At 41.9% G+C, this 22,557-nt stretch overlaps 1 protein-coding gene across 7 annotated transcripts in view; it reads right to left on the bottom strand.

Moving 5' to 3' along the window:
• The window catches only part of Bptf (bromodomain PHD finger transcription factor), a 129,270-nt gene that overhangs the window by 41,249 nt on the left and 65,464 nt on the right, over positions 1-22,557 (bottom strand). For all 7 annotated transcript variants that reach the window (XM_042702572.1, XM_042702575.1, XM_042702577.1 and 4 more), the window contains 8 exons: positions 19,356-19,485; positions 18,462-18,600; positions 15,060-15,224; positions 10,611-12,915; positions 5,097-5,221; positions 4,052-4,180; positions 2,106-2,256; positions 1,705-1,747 (listed from right to left, as the gene is read on the bottom strand). In XM_042702572.1, the coding sequence (XP_042558506.1) occupies positions 1,705-1,747; positions 2,106-2,256; positions 4,052-4,180; positions 5,097-5,221; positions 10,611-12,915; positions 15,060-15,224; positions 18,462-18,600; positions 19,356-19,485 (3,187 nt within the window). The remainder of the gene's footprint in view (positions 1-1,704; positions 1,748-2,105; positions 2,257-4,051; positions 4,181-5,096; positions 5,222-10,610; positions 12,916-15,059; positions 15,225-18,461; positions 18,601-19,355; positions 19,486-22,557) is intronic.

Genomic DNA, 22,557 nt, shown 5'->3' with positions numbered 1-22,557 from the left:
TTCAAGCCCCATGACCAACAACAACAACAAAAATGTTATTTTACAGAGAATGGTATAATAAGATCTTCAAAAAAACCCCAAACCAAACCAAACAGAAACACAGGAACTCTAGTCTATAATCTTTGCTATTTGTGGGGTAGAGGGTAGGGGATTACAGTTTGAGGGCAAACCAGGTATGAAAGGTGAAAAAATTGGTGAGACTCCATCTTATCCAATGGAAGGGTGTGATGTGGTTAAAAAGTACCAGTCATCCAACAACTTAAGAACCACAAATAAGAGAACCACAGTCCAGGCATGGGCAGAAAAGTGAGATCTAAGTTCAAAAATAACCATCACACAAAAAAGGAGTTGGCTCAAGTGGTAGGGCATCTGCATAGCAATCATGAAGCAACCCCTAGAACACCACAAAACAAAACTAACTCAGGGTTAAGCCAGTTATGGTGCCATACAATTATAATCCCAACACTCAAGAGGTAGAGACAGGATGATCTTTAGTTTAAGGTCAACCTGGGCTACATAGTAAGACCCTTCCTGCCATAAACAATTAAAAAAAATAGGCAAGGCCAGATACCAGCTGCTCAAGTGTATAATCCTTGCTACTCAAGAGGAGACTCTTATCTCCAATTAACCATCAAAAAGCCAGAAGTAAGCCAGGCACACACCTGTAATCCTAGCTACTCAGGAAGTTGAGATCTGAGGATCCCAGTTCAATCCCAGCCCAGTCAGGAAAGTCTATGATTCTTATCTACAACCACAAAAAGCCAGAAGTAGAGCCTGGCTAAAGTGGTTGAGTGATAGCCCTGATCAAAAGAGATTAGGGATAGAGCTTAGGTCTGCTTAGGTCCTGAGTTCAAACCATAGGACCTGCCTGAGCGCGCGCACACACACACACACACACACACACACACACACACACACACACACACACACACACACACACACACACACACACACACACACACACACACACACACACACACACACACACACACACACACACACACACACACACACACACACACAGCCAGAAGTAGAAGTGTGGCTCTAGTGGTAGATTCTACTTGTCTTGACCAAAAAAGCTAACAGTGGGCCCAGAGTTCAAGCCCCACTTCTGACACAACATAGTAACAACAACAACAAAACTATTTTATCTACATTCTATTTTATTTGTGTCTCCAGAGTTTAAAACTTCTCACTGGGTGAAAGCACCTCATGTCTCCTTGATAGAAACAAGCATCTTCTCTTTGTGCAGCAAGTACTCAGGCACATGTACAGTTCATCACAGAACTATCACTGGCTTTAGCATTAGCAATTACAACAGATTCTTTGAATGGAGTTGTTAGTACAATTTACTTGTGCATAGATTACAGAGACTTTCCAGATTGGAATTTTTCAGGATAATTTATTTCTAGAATTCTAATTTCTGGAATTAGAAAGATAATGAACAACAGAACTTTCCTATGTTCTCCACTATGTAGCTTCCTGCACCACAAAGTTGGGTTCAAGTAATAAACTAAAAATGTGGGTGAGGGGCATTTGAAATATCCTGTGTATATACAGTTACTGTGCTTGCAGGATGTATAAATTTGGCAAGAACTGGAAATAGGTTTCCAGGCAGGACTCCTTGTTAGGTAGATGATCACTATTGTCTTAGGAGAGCCTCCCTATGGGCCCTGAAATCATCCCCCACCTTTGGTCACTAACCTTAGCCTGTTGTTCAACTGCTTGGGCCTTTTCTTTCTCCACTCTGCAGAAAAAAAAAAAGCAACTTATCAGAAACTATCCTATCAGACATCTGGCCACTAATGTAAGAATATTTCTATTTATTTTTTTGCCAATCTGTTAAAAAATAACGTGTTAGGATAATTAGAGACTAACAAATGGATAATAACATATAAAATAGGACCTTAATGAACAAAAAGTAACTCAAAAAGTGCAATAAAATTAACATGACTTATATAGATTATACACACATAAACTATCTATAAACATAGACATATCTATATAGAAATATACTATATATAAATTATATACTGAATAATAGCCTGGTATTTTTAAATTCTGAATTGATAGAATCTATGACCAGATATTAAGGATTTCCTTACCTCTCAGCAAAGGCCCTGATTTCCCAGAGTTCTAATTCTTCCTCTGCTACCCAGGTTTCAATAATAACAGGGCCAGTTTGCTTAGGTGTTTCTGGTCTCTTTGGCCGCAGTGCACTTGATCGAAGGCCTTTCCTCTGAGGTGTAGGTGTTTCTTTGGGAAAAAAAGCAGAGTATTTTAAATAATATAGCTTTTTAGAAATGACTCTACTGCCAGGTGCTGGTGGCTCACACCTGTAATCCTAGCTGCTCAGGAGGCTGAGATGTGAGGATTGTGGTTTGAAGCCAGCCTGGTCAGGAATGTCTGTGAAAGACATCTCCAATTAACCACCAGAAAACCAGAAATGGCACTGTGGCTCAAGGTGGTAGAGTGCTAGCCTTGACTAAAAGAGCTCTTAGGCCCTGAGATGAAGCCCCTGACTGATGCCTCCCCCACGCCAACTCCCCAAAAGAGAGTACTGCGGGAGTTTTCTCATATATATATATTTCATTCCCCCTCCCTCCCCTTGGTTGTGGGGCCTGAACTCTGGGCCTGGGCACTGTCCCTCAGCTTTTCACCTCAAGCTTTTCACCCTCAACCTTTTTCTTTTTACTTCATTTTTGGACACAGATTGTATGCAGCCCAGGTTGGCCTTGGATTAATGATGCTTCCCCCTTAGCTTCGCGAGTGAATGTTGTAGACAGCAAGAATGTACAGCTAAGCTCAGCAAACTTTCTCTCCTTAAAGTGCCAGATGCTGGGGCTGGGAAAGTGGCTCAGTGGTAGAGCGCTTGCCTTGCATGCTCAAGGCCCTGGGTTCGATTCCTCAGCACCACATAAGCAAAAAGAAAAAAGCCGGAAGTGGCGCTGTGGCTCAAGTGGTAGAGCACTAGCCTTGAGCTGAAGAGCTGAGGGACAGCGCCCAGGCCCAGAGTTCAGGCCCCACGACCGGACCCAAAAAAAAAAAAAAAAAAAAAAGTGCCAGATGCAATAGTCAGACTATGCAGGCCAGCTGGTTTCTGTTCCCTACTTGATTACTTGATTCTGCCCTTTATCACAATAGAAAAGAGCATGCATACCTGAGTAAGAATAACTATACTTCAATCAAACCTCATTTGCAAGAAAAAAAGCAGGCTGTTGCAAAAGCTCACGGGATACGGCCTACTGGCTGTGTGACCTGGCCCCTCTGTAACTATTTCTGCCCCTTCCCCACATGTGACTAAGACCCCAGCAAGTTGCATGTCCCTCTCACAGTTGGGATGGGTATCCTTACTGGGATGCCTCAGTCTCCCAAGAAGCTGGGATTTCAGGTGTATGCCACTACATCCAGCCTGAATAATTCTTCATGTTTCATATTATTTTATTCTGACCACAGAAGTACTTTGCAGTAGCTTCAACCCTTGGCTCCACAAACCATTTTCATAGGTCAGATACTGCACAAAGTGCCATGACTACAATAAGCTAGCCATAGTAGCAGCTGTTTTCCTGGGGCTAAGGGCCTGTGGTCCAATCATTGCCCATATCTTCATTATATGAGGTTACACAGTAACAACAAGCACTAATATGTGGCTAGCAATTTTGTTTTGTTTATTGCTTAAATTCACTTAAGATTTCTTACTTTTTTTTTTTGGTTGGTCATGGGGCTTGAACTCTGGGCCTGGGAGCTGTCCCTAAGCTCTTCCGCTCAAGGCTAGCCCTCTACCATTTGAGTCACAGGGTCACTTCCTTGGAGATAAGAGTCTCTCGGACTTTCCTGCCCTGGCTGGCTTTGAACTGTGATCATCAGATCTCAGCCTCCTGAGTGGCTAGGATTGTAGGTGTGAGCCACCAGCACCCGGCTTCAGTTAAGGTTTCTTTCTGAATCTTTCTGAAACTTATAGAGTTCATACTAGAAATATTTTTCAAAATCTTTCAATTCATGTAATTAATGTGTATGGATATAAGAGAGTAGAATTTTTACCGTTCTTTACCTTTTGGTGCTTCTGGAACTCCAATGGGACAAATGATTTTCCTGATACAGTATTCAGAACGAATGCCATAAGGACCAACATCCCGCCTCTTAATTATTTCTGTGGTTGTGATTTCAGTTTCAGATGTTTCTATTGGGATTTAATTGTATATTATTAATACCACCAGACATTCTCAGAGACTACAAAGGTACCACACCTGGCACTCTAATGAAGAGACACATATGGAATAAACCTTCAGAAACGTTTAATTAATGACTACACAGTTGCTAGCAGACTGCAACAGTATAGTTTCTTCCATGGGAAAACTTCTTAGGTTATATATTTATGTACTTCTGACCTAGGGTCTCACTATGTTGGTACTGAACTCTTGGATCCAAGCAATCTTCCTACTTCAGCTTCTTGAATAGCTGAGAGAAAAATTTCTAAACTGAACAAACTGTTGTAGGGTACAACTTAGTTTCTGGCAGTGAAACTCAAAATACAAGTCCTGGGATGGAGGCATGGCTTGGTAGAGCACTAGCCAATGAGTGAAAGCAGTAAGTACCAAGTATGAGACCCAGTCTAGGACAAAAAAACAAAAAACAACCCACAAAATAAAACAACAGAAATAGAACAACAGAAGCAAACACAGGACTCTGGGAGACTCAGTTTCAATGACTTCTAGTCTTATAAAAGATGTCATTTGAAAGACTTGACTTTCATGTATGGTGTCACAATCTGAATTGTCCCAGCCACCAGGATTTTAGGATATGTGTCACAGTTAAAAGCTGCAGTGCTGTTGTTGTTTTGGTAGTACTAGTAATTGAACTCAAGGCCTCACGCTTGCAAGGCCAACATTCTACCACTTGAGCCATGCCTTCAGCCCAGAAAGCTGTATTTTTATGAATAACCAAGATGCAAACTATCACTTGGAGTGAGCAAGGGAAGGGGTGACATTGTCCAAAAAAACTGCACATTTTACCCGTATTTATGTACCTCTGTGCATCACCTTTAAAACAACCATTACATTTGTTTTGTAAAAGATGCTATCTACAATACCCCTTACCTGTCCGTGTGGTCCCTCCTCCTGGAGGAGCCTTGGCTGCCATGTCGTCCCATCTCAGGCTGGCCCACAGTAACCGTAACATCAGGCTCACTCCAGCCAGGGACTTCACAGTCTGAAGCCTGTATCTGAAAGAACAGACCAAGTAAAACTCTCTCTCTACATGCACATTCACATACATTTTCCATTTTAATCTCTGTTCCTCCCCATCCTTCTCTCTCCCTTGCTATTCCTCCCTCTCTATCCTTTCTTTTCTTTCCTTAATTGAAAGATTTTGGCTTTATCTTTATTATGGCTTCAGCATTTATAGATAGTTTTTTGTTTTGCTTTGTTTTATTTTTTTTGTTTTAAAAGTCAGTTGTGGGGCTTGAACTCTGGGCCTGGGCTCTTTTGCTCAAGGCTCTACCATTTTGGGCCACAGCGCCACTTCTGTTTTTTTCCCCAGAGATAAGTTTCATGGATTTTCCTGTCCAGGCTGGTGATCCTCAGATCTCAGCCTCCTTAGTAGCTAGGATTACAGGCGTGAGCCCCCAGTGCCCAGCTTATAATATGGTTTTGTAAGATTCTGACATTATATGTTCCTTGAAAGAACTTTTTGTTCCTAGCACAACTTGTATCTGACAATTTTTTTTTTTTTTTTTGGGTCCGGTCGTGGGGCCTGAACTCTGGGCCTGGGCGCTGTCCCTCAGCTCTTCAGCTCAAGGCGAGCACTCTACCACTTGAGCCACAGCGCCACTTCTGGCTTTTTTCTTTTTGCTTATGTGGTGCTGAGGAATGGAACCCAGGGCCTCAGGCATGCAAGGCAAGCGCTCTACCACTGAGCCACCTTCCCAGCCCCATGTCTGACAATTTTAAAGGGTCCATATTCACTCTGAATGTCACATAAATATGCAAAGTAATAAGCATGTTTTATTGTAAAGCTGAAATGGTAACAATTTATGAAGATTTCATAAATTTATTCAATTCTAAAATATCTGCAAGGGAAAGTAAAAACAAGAACAAATAAAATAGTTTTTTAAAGTAGCTACAGGAGTTCTGACTAATTTTTGCCGAAGCAGAAAAATCTGAAAATATTCAATCTTCTTTTTCTGTGCATAGCAACACGGGGCTGGAGCTCAGGGACAAGCCCCCTTGTTTGGCTTCTTCACTCAAGCTCATCTCTACTTCCATCTTTTCGCTGGCTGGCTCAGTAGAGATAAGAGTCTTACAGAATTGTCTGCCCTGGCTGGCTTTTCAAACCTCAGTCCTGAGATATCAGTCCCCTTTGTAAACTAGGATTACAGATGTAAGCCACCAGTGCCCAGCCTGTTTATATCTTCTTAAAAGCAAAATTAAACCTGAACACTTTGCAAATCTAGGAAGACCTTTCCAGTGGAAAGAAAACTCTGTATCCAAATAGGGGTTCTGCAAAACATCAAGTACTAGATGATGAATAATATCATTTAACAATGTTAGTGCAGTTTAGGGATCCTATAACAAGTAGTAAAACATTAGAAAAAGGACAATGCTAGATCAGTGACTAATCAGAAATATTTGTTTTTCCCTTTACACATAAGCAGCATAGTGTGTGAAGTTACTGAATTGTTTTTCTACTCTTCAAAGCCTAATGCTAAAAGCAATTTCAAAGGAATTTACTCAACTGCAGTGGGTAAATGTCCTATAATAGAACTCACTAGAATTCTCTTTCTTTTGGATAGGTCATGGGGCTTGAACTCAGGGCCTGGGTACTGTCTTAGCTTTTTCACTCAAGGCAAGTGCTCTACCCCTTTGAGCCACCAGAACCTAGCACCAGAATGTATTTCATTTTGGGGCTTGAACTCAGGGTCTAGGAGCGCCTTTGCTCAAGGCACTCTACCACTTGAGTCACAGTGCCACTTTGGCCTTTTTTGTTTATGTGGCACTGAGGAATCGACCCCAGGGATTCATGTGTGCTAGGCATGTACTCTACAACTAAGCTACATTCCCAGCCCCATGATGCATTTTAAAGGAGCCTTAGGCTGTCACTTCTCTATTAGGACCTTTGGATAACAAGCAATTGACATTTTCACTCTACATAAATGAATACACTGGCTGATTACAATGTAGGGAAGTCTACAAAATCAAAGTAACTTCTTTCACTAATAGAGATAGACTGTGTCAGTGTGTTACAGGAGACTGAACCTAGAACCTTTCATGCTAGGTAAGTCCTCTACCACTTGAGCCATATCTCCAGCCCAGTAGACAGTAAATCTGAAGACAACTTAGCATTTGAAGGGCAATACTTCCTACTAGGGGCATTAGAAAAAGGAACCATGTGAAAAAAGACAAAGCTCTAGCTAGAAATTTGCTGCAGCTCCCTAATGTCCTGCCCCCCTACTTTGACACATTGTTATCTCCTGGTGCATCCTCAGTCAGGACAGAGCAGCTCCTTAATTAGGAGGGAAACACAAAGTGCAGGGATATCCTGAGAGGAAAAAGTGTCACTGTCAGGCTACACCCTAAAGGAATCCTTCGGGAGCTCTGCTCTCATGGGAGAAAGCAAATGGAGACTTAGGTATAAAGACAAGTTTATTCTTTCTCTCTTTTTTTTTTTTGGCCAGACGTGGGCCCTGAACTCTGGGCCTGGGCACTGTCCCTCAGCTTTTCAGCTCAAGGCTAGCGCTCTACCACTCGAGCCATAGCACCACTTTTGGCTTTTTCTGCTTATGTGGTGCTGAGGAATCGAACCCAGGGCCTCATGCATGCAAGGCAAGCACTCTACCACTGAGCCACCTTCCCAGCGACAAATTCATTCTCATTCACTCTTCTCATCTCTATGTCCACACAATAACCTCATCAGGGAGAAACTCCCTAGATCATCAGCTTGCTCCTCCAGTCATTTGTTCAGAACACAGCTAAGTCTCGGCTGTTTGGCAGACTATGTGAAAGGATCTGCTTCTGTGTTCTATGTACAAGACAGGGACATCTGACCTAGCTTGAGGACAGCGATCAGAGGTTTGGCATCATCTAAAAGGACAAGTTAAGGGTGCTGGGGGGGGGGGGGGTGAGGGGGGCTGTCTGAGGGCAAGGGGGTACAGATTTGCTTAGGAGAAATGTTGCAGAGCACACACTTGTCTGACACCACATCCAATGTGTTATGAGTGTGGGGCAGGATTGTGGAGGTTCAGATGGAGATGAAGCTGGCCTGACAGAGGCAGGCAGAATCCAAAATGTGCTGCTCAGACCAAAGGCTTAAAGAGTAGGATAGACTATATATATATATACGTGTGTGTGTGTGTGTGTGTGTATACCCACACACATATATATAAAGGCTTCAGTTATTGGGTAGTTATCCGCAGAATAATCATAAGTCGGAGTGACATGTTACGGGATTCTCCTGGCAGCACTGTAGAGATTACCAGGTCAAAGTGATCATGAAACAGAGAGGCAGGCCTGGGAAAGGTAAGTGGCAGTGGACGGGTCAAAGTTTCTGTGTCTATGAGACTAACTTCACTCACCACAATGCTCAGCTATAACATTAATAGAACTCTTACATGCAGCCAGGCACACCTATAGTCCCAGCAACTGAGGGGCTGGGCACAAGGAGCCTAGAATTGGTGACCAGTCTGGGCAACATAGTGAGACCCCAGAATAAATATTTGAAACTATCACTCCTCTTATCTGTAGGATTCTTAGTTCCTGCTCTAAGGATCATACTTGATTCAAGTGTGAGTATAAAAACGCACTTCATATGCATGTTTTTAATAGCTTTTTAAAAAATGTGTTCCAAAATCAAGAACATACATATTTACCCAGGCCTCTCTCAGAAGGTATTTTATTTACCTTAACTTTAGCAAATTAAGATGTTAGCAGGTATCTGAAGGCAATTATCAAAAACATATAGGAGAGTATTTCTTTCCATTAAAAAATGAGAAATTAAACAGGTACAAATTGTGCACAGTACATAGCAAACATTGACACAAGGCTCCTAAACCCAGCTGTGCACAGAAGGGCCCTGAGCACGGCTTGAGGGCTGGCAAATTCAGAGAACAGCACTTCCCAGTTCAGCCTACCTTCCACTTCCCAACAGAAAAGAGCAGAAGGGCCAGCCTCAGCAATTGCCAGGTCATTTGAATTAGAGTATTTGTACACAGTAACTTTTCCAGTGGGAAAGAAGTTACCTGCAGGACAGTCAAGGATACATTTTGGGACCGCTCTCAATGAAGAAAGCAGAAAAGTGCAGAGTAATCCTACAAATCCATGAACTGTAATGAAGAGTTCCTTGATTCCCTGCAGGATTCTGCAAATCCTTCATTGCAGGCCCTGCAGAGAAATTGGACTTTTCAGCTGTCTCTATTGCATGTGTAATGGAGTGATGATATTTTACTTTAAATTAAATGATGAGTAATAAAAATAAAACTTGCTCATATAAACTATGATTGGTTGGATCAGTAAATTAATTCCTCTACAGAGAGCACTTATTTACATTCTTGTTTGGTCTCTTCTGATATTAGCTGACTATAATATAAAGGACACACAAAAAGTGTGACGTAAAAGAAATTTGGAAACACATTAAAAGACACACCAAAATGAAGTTTTAGGAGAAATGCAATCTGCTCAGTAACTTACTACAATAATCTTAAGAATCTAGCAAAAACAATCTTCAATAAGACCTGGCCTGCTTTCCACACACAATCCCCAGGCCCCTACACATTCTCATACTTAAGTCCTACCTTCAGTTGAAAGGGTGAAGAGACAGAGACATATATTAAAAAGGATAAAGCAAGGACAAATAGGTGAAAGATGACAAAGTAGCAGAGTGGGATTCAGGAAACTAGGCCTTACTTCTAACTCCACCCCTATGTAGGCAAAGGCACATTGCTATACATCTAGGAAAGAATTTTTACGGTCCCTTTACAACTGCCAATACTATATACTTAGATCTGTCTCCTGGAATCTACAGTGCCCAGAAAATTTTAAACGAGGAACATTCCTGGGCTCTAGACTATTCCTAAGGAACTGCAGAGTCTACTTTTTCTTACATGAATAACAGAGAACTCCAAAATACAAGTTTATCATGCACATAAATTACAGAAGATTTCCACATTATGATGAATTTTAAGAAATATGTTGGTATGCTTCCTTCTTTTTACATTTTTATGAGCATCTACCCAATAGAAATAAAATACAAACATTCCAGAAAGCTGGTGATAATCCCAATCCAATTTTGTGGTTATCTTGTTCCCTGAACAAACAAAGCAGCAAATAACTTGCACACAAGCACGCTAGGGTTGACAGGTTCCCTTTGCCTTATGAAAGTTAAAATTGAAAATTGAATTAAAGGATTCCCTTACACTTCCAAGTGTTTCAATATTTCTTCCTAAACGAACTTTGGTATCTACCAACTAGCCAAGATGGAAGCTTTCTGTATCTTATTTCTATGACCAACTTTGCTCATTGAATGCATGCCTCTCTGTCGCAGTTCAATTATCTTATTACAAGTGTGGGATCATTCTTTGAAAACTTCCCATCCTCCCAAATACATTTTAAAATATATACCTCCAAGTGATTCCAAAGGTTGGTCTAGGAGAAGGATACGGCCATATATCCAAGGCAGGTTTCGCATTATAATTAAAGTAAGGGACTTCTCGAATTCCTCCTTTTCTGGCTAACTTTTTTAAGTCATCGTTAGGCAAGACAAATATGCTCTTCTTGCTGCTCTTGGTGATAAACTTCCTGTAGGATGGCAGAGCTGTACCTGAGCGAGCCTTCTTCGGTCTGGAAAACTTCATCAGTTTCACCTTGTCCCTCGTGGAATACTCTTTGCTGACAGTCATGGATGTCACCAGTGTACCTCCTGCGGTGGTCAGGGAGTCCGTCACGGTCGTGGTGACCACGGTTTTGCTCTGCTCCTTAACAGAGATGATGTCCTCAGTGCTGTCTGTGGAGGGTGTAGACAGTTTGGTGACTGTTGTGGTGGTGGTAGTGACCGTGGATTTGGCACAATTTTCGGTGGACGACACCACAGTTTGCTTATCGCCTTTTGCTACCTTGATCACAGTCTTCGATTCCGTGGCAACCGTGGATGTCATTGTGGTAACTTCCGTGATGACTGTTTTCCTTTTGGAATCTCCATTGATGTTTTCGGCTTTGTGGGTGGGCAACCCGTTTTCATCCGTGAAATCATTACTAAGGCTGGACTCCTCTCCCGAGGTGACAGAGGACGGAGTAAGCTTCTTCACTTCTGGAGTTTCCACTTCCATATCTTCTACCTGATTAAAGGAATTGCTTTCTGGACAAGAGGACGGAGGCGTCATCTGCGTGCTGTCAGACTCTTTGGTTGAGGGCAGGCTCTTGAGGCTATCTTGGTAATTACCTTCCGCATCTGAGGAACTTGGTACACGTGAATTGGTCTCTGAATTGTTTTTTTCGTTCAGCTCTTCCATGATGACATCACCATTAATGAAAGGCTTCATAGAAGGTTCTTTAACAGTCAAAGGCTTAATATCATTTTCAGGGATTATTTTATTTACGTTATTAACTCTGGATTCAACATTACCACTCACTACTTTACTTTCGGGGATTTCCTTCAAGCAGTCACCTTTTGAATATATCTTTGCTTTCTTATCTTTTCCATTTATTTGAAAGGTGCTCTTCGGTCCTTTCCTTTCAGATTCTCGATTTTCACTATTCCTTTTATCCGTGATATTTTTGAGGTTTGCTTGGTCGGCACATTTGTTCATTGGTCTCTCCTCTGAGCTCTGCTGCTGGCTTGTTTTTTTCCCATTTGCTTCTGTTACCTTGCCCTGTAGCCTGTCATCACAGTTTCCAGTGGACTTCGAAACAAATTCACATCTCAATGGCTCTGAGCTTTCAATATCTTGTTCTGGAGTTAGGAACTGTTCAGAAATACTTTCACCGCTATTCTGAACAACCATATCTTCTTCACTACTATCCTGAATAGACATAGTATCAGAACTATTTTCCAAAGTGCTGTTATTATATTCATCACATACTAGTTTCCCGTCGAAGTCCATTGCTTTTGAGAGTGATGGGGCATCTCTGTTGCTGGCATTTTTAGGTCCTGATGGGAGTAAAGCAGTCTCAGAAGAAGAAATAAAGTTGTCATTCTCTTCCTCTAGGAGTGGTTTTCTGGTCTTAAATCTCAAAGTACCACTATCATCTGTTCTGGCTGGTTTAGAGACATCGACGAAAAGAGCACCTCCTTTTGTTTTGCTTTTGCTGAGTTCCTGTCCTTGACTGGTGCTTTCAGACAGACTCTCATCTACGTCATTGTCAACCGAGTTTTGTTTCTGGTAATTTGTCCCCAGAGTCCGAATGGAGACATCATCTAACAGGCGGCGTTTTGAATAAGGTTTGCTTGGGGTAAGACTAGAATCACTGATGCCCAGAGCTGAGGAATCACTTTGTGAACATCCCTGAATTGACTCCTCACACTTCTCATTATTTACAGCTGGGCTTGGTTCGTCTCTCAGCAAGTCATTTTGACACCCTTCTTTTGCTTTGGTTGTGATGGGTGAATCAGAGAGATCTCTCAAGGAAGTTGTAGAAGACTTTCCAGAACCCTTAATTCCACCCTCCAACTTCATCTTTTCCAGGCGCTGTTTTTCTTCCATCGTGAACTGCTTAATTCGCCTTTCAAGAAGCCCATCTAGTTTAGATGATTTGGTTTTCTTTTTGTAACAAGTCCTTAGGTGAAAGCCCTCACTGACATTGACCACATCGACGGGGGAGCTTTCCTGGCAGTTCACATGCGACTCCGCTTTCACCTCCTCCTGATCCACCTCCATTGCTTCTTCCTTGAAGGACTTATCATTCTCAGAATCCAATAGCTCTTTCACATCTGCGAAATAGACATTTACAGAACCGTTAATTTTTAACTCTGAAAAGAGGGATTCGTGAGACTATATACATATAAACACATAGTTTACACACACACACACACACACACACACACACACACACACACACACACACACACACACACTATTAATTTTTGTGCCATTCCTGAGGTTTGAACTCAGGGCCTGGGAGCTGACTCTGAGTATTTTTGCTCAAGGCTCTACCACTTGAACCTCCACTTTACTTTTGGGTAGTTAATTGGAGATAAGAGTCTTACAGAAAGCCAGGTGCTGGTGACTCACGTCTATAACCCTAGCTACTCAGGAGGTTGAGATCTGAGAATTGTGGTTCAAAGCCAGCCTGGGCTAGAAAGTCCAGGAGAATCTTATCTGCAATTAACCATCAGAAAACCGGAAGTGGTGCTGTGGCTCAAGTGGTAAAACACTAGCCTTGAGCTGAAGAGCTGAGGGACAATCCTGAGAGCCCTGAGATCAAGCCCCATAACAGACCCAAGAAAAATAAAATAAAATAAATTAGAGAATGTGAGTGCTGGTGGCGCACACCTATAATCCTAGCTATTCAAGAGGCTGAGATCTGAGGATTATGGTTGAGAGCCATCCTGGGCAGAAAAGTCCCCGTGAGACTCTCATTTCTAATAAACTACTCAAGAAAGCTGGAAATGCCCCTGTGGCTCAAGTAAGAGTGCTAGCCTTGAACAAAAAGAGGCTCCAGGACAGTGCCCAGGCCCTGAGTTCAAGCCCTAGGACCAAAAGGGCAGGGGGGGGGGGGGAAGCTGGGCATTGATTGGTGGCTCATGCCCATAGTCCTAGCTATTCAGGAGGTTACAATCTCAGGATCACAGCTAGAAGCCAGTTTAGGAAAGAAATTCTATGACACTCTAATCTCCAATTAATCAACAAAAACCAGAAATGAAGCTGTGAGCTGTGATTCAAGTGGGTGAGCACTAACCTTGAGCAATAAAACTCAAAGATAATTGACCACACCCTGAGTTCCAGCCCCAGTTCTGAAACGCATGTGTGTATGATTGCACACACAGGTAATGCTAAAGCTTTAAGGAAATATCATACATTTTGAAGTTTCTTTTTTTTCTTTTTCTGTTTTTGTCAGTTGTGGGGCTTGAACTCAGGGTCTGGGGACTGTCCTTGAGCTCTTTTGCTCAAGGCTAGCATGCTCTACTACTTTAAGCCACAGCTCCACTCTGGTTTTTTGAGTGGTTAATTGGAAATGACTCTCACAGGGACTCTTCTGCTTGAGTTGGCTTCGAATCGTGACCCTTAGATCTCAGCTTCCTGAGTAGCTTAGATTATAGGAGTGAGCCACTGGTGCCTGGCTTAACGTTTCTGAAGTGATTAAATAGATCATGGACAGGGTTATACATTATAAAATGTTAAAAAAAAAACATTCCACTTTAATACACTCCTTGTTACAAAAGAGAAGTTTCTCAAAGGTTACACATACAGTTGCATTTAAACTAGTAAATTTCATTCCTAGATCTAGCTCTGAGAAGTAAGAACATAAATCTACAAAAAACAAAAACACCAAACTCTGGTTTATAGCTAAGAAGCAGAAACAGTTCAGATATGCCCTGTTAGAGACAATAAAATAAAATACTGGAAATAATAAACCTTGAAAACACTACACTAAGTCAGAGAAGTTAGCCACAGGACAACATATTGTCTGATTACGTTGAAATGTCCACCACAGGAAAATGCATACAAAGAAGAGACTGGTAGGCTGGAAGCATCTGGGAAGGATTGCAAGGTGACTGCTTGTGAGCAAGGGGCTTAATTTTGGGGTGATGAAAATGTGCTAAGGTTGACTATGAAGATGCTATGACAACTCCATGTCTAACCTTTTGTGAAACTTATCTTTTGTAACAAAGTACAGTGTGTATTAGATTCAGTGTTTAACCCTGTCCATGACTTATTCTAATCATCTCAGAAACTTCACAGGCTAACCACCTGGAACTATGTGACCATGGTCACATTAACTGGGTGAACTGTACATGACATGAATTCCGCTTGTTAATAAAGCTGTTAACAGAAGGACGAGTACCTTTCTGAGGTGGAACCGGGCAGTGCATTCCCATGACGCCCAGGCGCCCTCCTCACGGACCCTCCTTACCTTCTTCCTTCTTCTCAGTAGTCTTTGACATATCCACTTCACTCTGGCCTGCTCCTTTGGCAGTATCTTTTTTTTCACAATCAGATTCTGTTTTTATTTTTTTGGGACTTTGTAGACCTTTTTGTTTATCTGATTCATCCATATTTTCATCTACATTATTTTTCACTAAAAAGAATCACATATAACAATTATATATATATATATATGTATTCAATACTAGAAATTAACTCTATATATCTAGTTCAGTAGAAATAATCAAATATTTGCCAGTAAGTATATGTCATTATTTTTTATCACAATGGAAGTTGAAGGCATCCCATATCCTTTATCCTTCCCTGTTTGGGGAAAAAAAAACAACAACCAATTTATATGCTGGTGACATTCCTTTTCTGTAAGCATTACGAGTCCTGGTATTTCAAACAGGTAACTATGAAATGTTTGGGTTTCCCAGGATTAAAGGTCTCCTTGGGCTGAGGTGCATCTTAGTAATAAAATTTTTGACTAACATATGCAAATGCCCTGAGCTGAAATTTCCTGAACTGCAGTGCTCTTCAGCACTGGTCTTAGGGCTTGAAATCAGGGTCTAGGAGCTGTCCCTGAGCTTTTGTGCTCAAGGCTAGTGCTCTACTTCCACTTTTCTGGTAGTTAATTGGATCTAAGAGTCTCATGGACTGGCTCTGGAATAAGATCTTTAGATCTCAGCCTTCTAAGTAGCTAGGATTACAGGCATGAACTGCTAGGAGCCTACTATGGTTTCTATTTTATAAAGCATGTGAACTGTTGCTTTCTTTCCTGCCATCACCTGGGAGGCAGAGCTGAGAAAGATCATTTACCACTTAATGAGATAACAGCCCAGGATTTGAACAATGGAAAACACTGTGCTAAAGAAAGTGGATTTAAAATAAATCTGGAAAATATAAATAATATGTATATTGATCAGCTGGTTTTTATCATATAGGTCAAAGCCAGGTCAAAACAATTAAACAAAAAGCTCCTATAGCTCTCTATAATCCTAAGTGCTACATGGGGTAAAAGGAGCAAGGAAACAGTAGTAAAAGAATCTTTTAATCATCTGTTGGAAGGTATTATAACTGCCATTTGAGATGAATATAATAGATTACAGAATTGAGTCCTGGCTATTGCTAGTTCCCAAAGAGAAGTAAGCCTTGGAAATTCTACTATGTCCAAGAAACTTTTAGCCTATGAAATAGTGAGTCTTGTAAATACCTATTTTCCTGTTTAAGATAAACCAATATAATTTTTCTATAGAAACAACTTCAGTGAATCAGTCAGAAAGAAGCCAAGGCTGATCACTAGGCAAACATACAGTTTATTTTACAATGTCCTCATGGAGATTTCATAGGGATGAATACACTGCAGCCTGAATTAGCAAGTCTCACTGCACAGTTACCATGAGTTCTGCTGAAACCCCCTTAGATACCAAAAAACCACATGGCAGACAGCAAAAAGAGCTACAGAAGACATGTGTGCTGGCCAGGGTTCTACCTCCCATCATGGTGCTTAGTGTGTCACTCAGCCTATCTATGAAGTAATTGATCTTTAGTAATTTGAGGGGTTGGAGGCGTGGCTCAATTAGTAGAAGACTAGCCAATAAGTGAAAGCCTCAGGTACTGAGTTTGAGTCCTGGGCTCTGCAACTTGAAATTCCTTAGTCTCTTAAAAGGCCACTTCTTAAATCTCAATCTATAACTCCATTCTGTAATAGTATTCTGGAAGCCCTTGTCACTTCTTTTCTGGGTTTGCTATGTTCAGGAAGAGTGAGCTTACCAGATAAGTGACTTCCCAAGAACAAGAATTCAACTAGTATACAGATTTTTTTTTTTTGTCGGTCGTGGGGCTTGAACTCTGGGCCTGGGCGCTGTCCGTCAGCTCTTCAGCTCAAGGCGAGCGCTCTACCACTTGAGCTACAGCGCCACTTCCGGTTTTCTGGTGGTTTATTGGAGATAGGAGTCTCACAGTCTCTCCTGCCCGGGCTGGCTTTGAACCGCTATCCTCAGATCTCAGCCTCCTGAGTAGCTAGCATTACAGGCGTGAGCCACCAGCGCCCGGCTAGTATACGGATTTTTTTTTTGTGTATGTACTAGTTCTGGGACTTGAACTTGACCTGGGCATTGTCGCTGATATTTTGTGCTCAAGGCTAGTGCTCTACCACTTGAGCCACAGCTCTACCTCCAGATTTATTATGGTTAATTGGAGATAAGAGTCTCACAGACTTTCCTGTCCAGGCTGGCTTTGAGCCATGATCCTCAGAGCTCAGCCTCCAAGTAGCTAGGGTAACAGGCATGAGACACGGACACCCAGCTTAGTACAGAATTTTGACTTTGAAAAACAAACCAATCAGATGGTTATCACTTTCATTTTATAAATATTTTTCTATCATATTTAAATTAAATCTTTAAAACCTTTATTTAAATTAGAATCTTGCAAACTTTAGAGTTTAATCAGTCAACTACAATACTAATTTTGCATACTACTAAAAACTTCAGTAAAATGCTTTTATCTAAAATATGGCTGGCTGCAGGGCGTGGGACTAGATTTGTAATCTGAGATACTCTGGGAGCAGAAACTGGCATAGCTGGGAAAGCTAGGACTTGAGGCTAGCCCAGGAAAAAAGTTAGCAAGACTCTTTCTCAATAAAACAAGTCAGATGTGTTGGCTCATGCCTGTGGTCGCAGATACATGAGGTATATGCAGAAGAATTGTGGTCTGAGACCTGTCCTGGGTGAAATACAAGAGCGCACACACACACACACACACACACACACACACACACACACACACACACACACACACACACACACACATACACACCAAAAAAACAACAGATCAAGCCATGCATCGGGTGGTTCACGCCTATAATCCTAGATATTTAGGAGGCTGAGATCTGAGGATCACGTTTCAAAGCCAAGCTGAGCAGGAAAGTAGTGTACGAGACTTTAATCTCCCATTAACCACCAGAAAAGTGGAAATGGTGCTGTGGCTCAAGTGGTAGAGTGCTAGACTTGATCTGAAGAGCTGAGGGACAGCGCCTAGGCCCAGAGATCAAGCCCGACGACGATGACAACAACAACAATAACGATGACGATGACCACGACCACCACCACTACCACCACCACCACCACGACCACCACCACCACCACCACCACCACCAAAACTAAAATCAAATCGAAAAGGGAAGATGTGAATCAAGTAGTAACAGAGCACTGGCCTAGCCAAGTGTAAGGCTCTGTGTTCAAAATCCCAATAGTATAAATAAGTATAAACAATAAAGTTAATATACTATGAATTTCTAAGAAAATAATACATAACAAAAATTGTTCTGCATATAAATCAACATTACTACTAAAATATTACATATAGCATAAAATAATTCACCACTTACTTCCTTCTAATGGCTTTCTGTAATTCACATTAGTATTGCCTGGCAATTTAGGAACAAACCTATAAACATGAGTTTTACTAATCCAGCTCCAACCACCGTATCCTGTTACTCTGTATTCCTCTCCTTTCTGTTTCCACACCTGGATGAATGCAAACACTTCTGTTAGACAACATGGTTAAAAAGCATGTAGAAGTTCATGCTTGTTAAACAATACTAAGAATCAAACAAATTAAAGGTATCAACTAATCTGTCTCATGGAATCAAACATTTATGGATGAACGTATCTTTTTTCTTTTTTTTTTGCACCAGTCCTGGGCCTTCAACTCAGGGCCTGGGCATTGTCCCTGAGCTTCTTTTCTTCAAGGCCACAGAGCTGCTTCTGGAGTTTTCTGTTTATGTGGTACTGAGGAATTGAACCCAGGACTTCATGCAAGCACTCTACCACCAAGCCACATTCCCAGCCCCTCATTCCTTTCTAAAATGAGAAAGTGAAACCAATTTTCCATCTGTATTCCATTAAAAGAAATCTATGCTAATACCTGGGTACCAGCTAGGTGCAGGCTCACACCTGTAATGCTAACTACTTACTTAGGAGGCTGAGATCTAAGGATCAGAGTTCAAAATCAGTCCTGGCAGAAACAGTCTTGACACTCCTCCACTTAATCAACAAAAAGCTGAAAGTGGAGCTGTAACTCAAGTGGGAGAGTGCCAGCTTTGAGCAAGAAATGTATGAGTGGGAGGCCCTGAGTCAAGCACTGGGTAGCCCCCCTGCTAAAAAGAAAATGAAACGTATGCTTAGAAAAGTACCAGAAAGATGAACTTCATCACAACTGTATTAATTACTCAATGTCTCAGAAGTGGCCAGCTCAGCTGAAGAGGATCGAGTTGTGTTACCTGGTGTTTGACAGGGAATGTGTACTTCACCCATGTGGCCTGCTGCATTGTTTCTTCCTCTTCCTGCTTCTTCTCCTTCTTCTTCACTTTCTCCTTCTCTTCTCTCTCAATGGATGTCATCCTGTGTAACCTACAAGCAGAAAAACAGAGTTCTATGTAAACTTTCGAAAAGGTAAATAAAAAGCTGAAAATGCAACACAGCAAATTAGGCACAAAAGCAAGGGCTGGTTAATTATAACCCCAGAACCCCATCTTATCTATCAAAAGTAAGTAGAAGTACTGTAACAAGAAAAATCAAAGCACAAAACAGCAAAAATAAGGAATGCTATCTTGCTGCATGTCTGCTTCAAGGAAATGCTCCTGTTTTCTTCCATGCATTTGCTAATCCTGACTACTACACATTTCCATAAAGGATACTGACCACACTCAGAACTCTGTAATCAGCAAATCTTTTCTTGTCAGAACACAGAGTTAAAAAAAAACAAAACCGGACAACAATAGGCAGGTCTGGTAGCCCACACCTGTAACCCCAGCACTTAGGAGGCTGCGGCAGAAGTACGAGGAGTTTGACACCAGCCTGAACTACATGTGAGATCCTGTCTAGAAAAGAAACAAACCTTTCTCTCTCCTTCCTTCTCTTCAATTTTTTTTGGACAGTCATGGGACTGAAGTCTGGGCCTGGGCGCTGTCCCTTTGCTCTTCAGCTCAAGGCTAGTGCTCTACCACTTGAGCCACAGCGCCACCTCTGGCTTTTTCTGTGTATGTGGTGCTGAGGAATCGAACCCAGGGCCTCATGCATGCAAGACAAGCACTCTACCACTGAGCCACCTTCCCAGCCCCCATCTCCTCCTCAATTTCAAGAAGGCTTTGTATCCTAATGACAGGTCCTCAGCACACAGCCTTCTGCAGGTGAGGGTTCATGCACTAGCTGCATACAAGCAGTACCGGGACATTCTCCATAAAAGTTCCTTTAGGGTCTCATACACTAACAGGAGGAGACAACAGGGGTGGGTCCCCATTAGAAACTCATTTACGTACTGAAACACCATCCTTTACCAACACTCTTGAAACTAGGGAGTAAAGCAAGCTCTAGAGCACTGCATGTGAGCAAGCTAGCAGTCTCAGTCCTGCACTAAAACCAGCCTATGCCAGGACCAAGTTTTATGGCTCTGTGTTCGTGGGCTGCTCTGCACTCTGAAAAGCCAGGTTCAGCAGTGACAGAGGCCAGGAACGGAATGCTACGTGGACAATCACATCACAGTGAAACTCCAGGAGCCCACAGCTGTGCTTGGTGCTCAGTATGGACAGTGGCATTTGTCTATAAGGCAAGTTTGTCTGTTCTCATCACCAAAAGCTGCACTTTGCTGAGGTGGTAGTGTTAGAGGCGATCTGTGATGCTAACAATTGCACTGACACTGAGATCATTCTTACAGAGAGAGGTAGCATACAGGCAGCTTGGTAGTTCAGTGCAGTTTAGAAATTTCTGGCACTAGATGACCACTGTCCCTTGTACAACACCATGGTCACATGGAGCAATGGAGTGCTACCTCACCCATAATTTCCATGTACTGCTCAGGGCCCTGTAGTCTTTAGCTCTGCTACTACACTGAAGTTACAACTCGTAACGTATGCCTCTCATCCACAAGTGGGGATATCCCTCTGTGTGGATTACAACAAAAATTCATGGCATTTAATGCAATGTAGCATGTAGTGCCCAATTTTTTTTTTGGGGGGGGGCAAGGGGAGCCAGTCCTGGGGCTTGAACTCAGGGCCTGGGGCATTGTTCCTGAGCTTCTCTTCTAGCACTCTATCACTACTTTGAGCCACACCACCACTTTTGGCCTTTTCTGTTTATGTGGTACTAAGGAATCAAACCCAGAGCTTCATGCATGCCAGGCAAGAACTCTACCACTAAGCCACATTCCCAGCCCCGTAGTGCACAATTCTGAGGAACAATTTGGCCACAACTAAAAAGCCAACAAGCTGTGTCATACCATCACTAGAGTATCAAACTTCCAAACTACCAGCTCAACTGAGAGGGAAAAAGGTACTATCTTATCATTCTTTAATTATAAGAGAAGGAATGGTTTTCATGTCTACTAGCCTTTCATATTTATTTGTCTGTACAATGTCTGTTCAAATCCTTTGTCTTGTTTGTATTGGACTAAATTAATCCCTTTCACTTATCAAAGGTCTTTGTCAATTAAGGGAGGTTTTCCATTTGTGGTGCAAATAATTTTCCTCAGTGTGTCATCTGTCTTTAGAGTTTGATTATAACAAAATTTTTTTCCACTCAATTTTAAATACATGTGTCCATTTTTCTCCATTATGGCATCTGGATTTTATATCTGTTTAAAAAGAAAGCATCACAACAAAAATATAAATTAATTCATGTTTTCTTGAGGTCTTTTAGGTTGTTTGGCTTTTAGGTGGTTATTTTTTATTTTATTTTTTTTGGTTGGTTGTGGGGCCTGAACTCTGAACTCTGGGCCTGGGTGCTATTCCTCAGCTCCTCAGCTCAAGGCTAGCGCCCTACCACTTGAGCCATAGTGCCACGTTAGTATTCTGGTGGTTTATTGGAGGTAAGAGTCTCACGGACTTTCCTGCCCGGGCTGGCTTTGAACCACCATCATCTAATCTCAGCCTCCTGAGTAGCTAGGATTATAGGCGTGAGCTGGGCGCTGTCCCACAGCTCTTCGGCTCAAGGTGAGTGCTCTACCACTTGAGCCACAGCGCCACTAGCTTCTTCCTCTTGTGATGTATAATGTTCCATAGAAATTCACATTTTTAGATCTATTGCTAAATTCCAGAGTCTACTCCACTCCACTGCCCTGCTTCTTCTATAGGACATTTTCCAAATACGCTCTAATTCCTGTCTGTTCATCTTTCAAACAGGATCTCATTATGCAGTCTAGGCTGGCCTCAACATACAATCCTCTTGCTTCCTACTGCCTCCTGAGTGCTGGGATTATAGGAATGTACCACCATGCCTAGCTCTATATCTAGTCTTGGTATCTATTCCCCTTTGTGACTATTCTTGCCTATCAATTTTCCTAGATAAAATGTTATCCTCTTGATCAAGACTTGCATAGCCCAAGGAGAGAAAATCTTATCCACAGGGCTATACATTTCAAGTTTATAGTTACAAGGTATATATACATGCAAGTAAGCACCAAGTAGTGGGATATGAACTCCTCTCAAG

The sequence above is a fragment of the Dipodomys spectabilis genome, unplaced genomic scaffold, assembly GCF_019054845.1.
Source record: "Dipodomys spectabilis isolate Male_0828 unplaced genomic scaffold, ASM1905484v1 ptg000329l, whole genome shotgun sequence".
Lineage (NCBI taxonomy): Eukaryota > Metazoa > Chordata > Mammalia > Rodentia > Heteromyidae > Dipodomys > Dipodomys spectabilis.
This window is presented reverse-complemented; position numbering and strand designations above follow the sequence as displayed.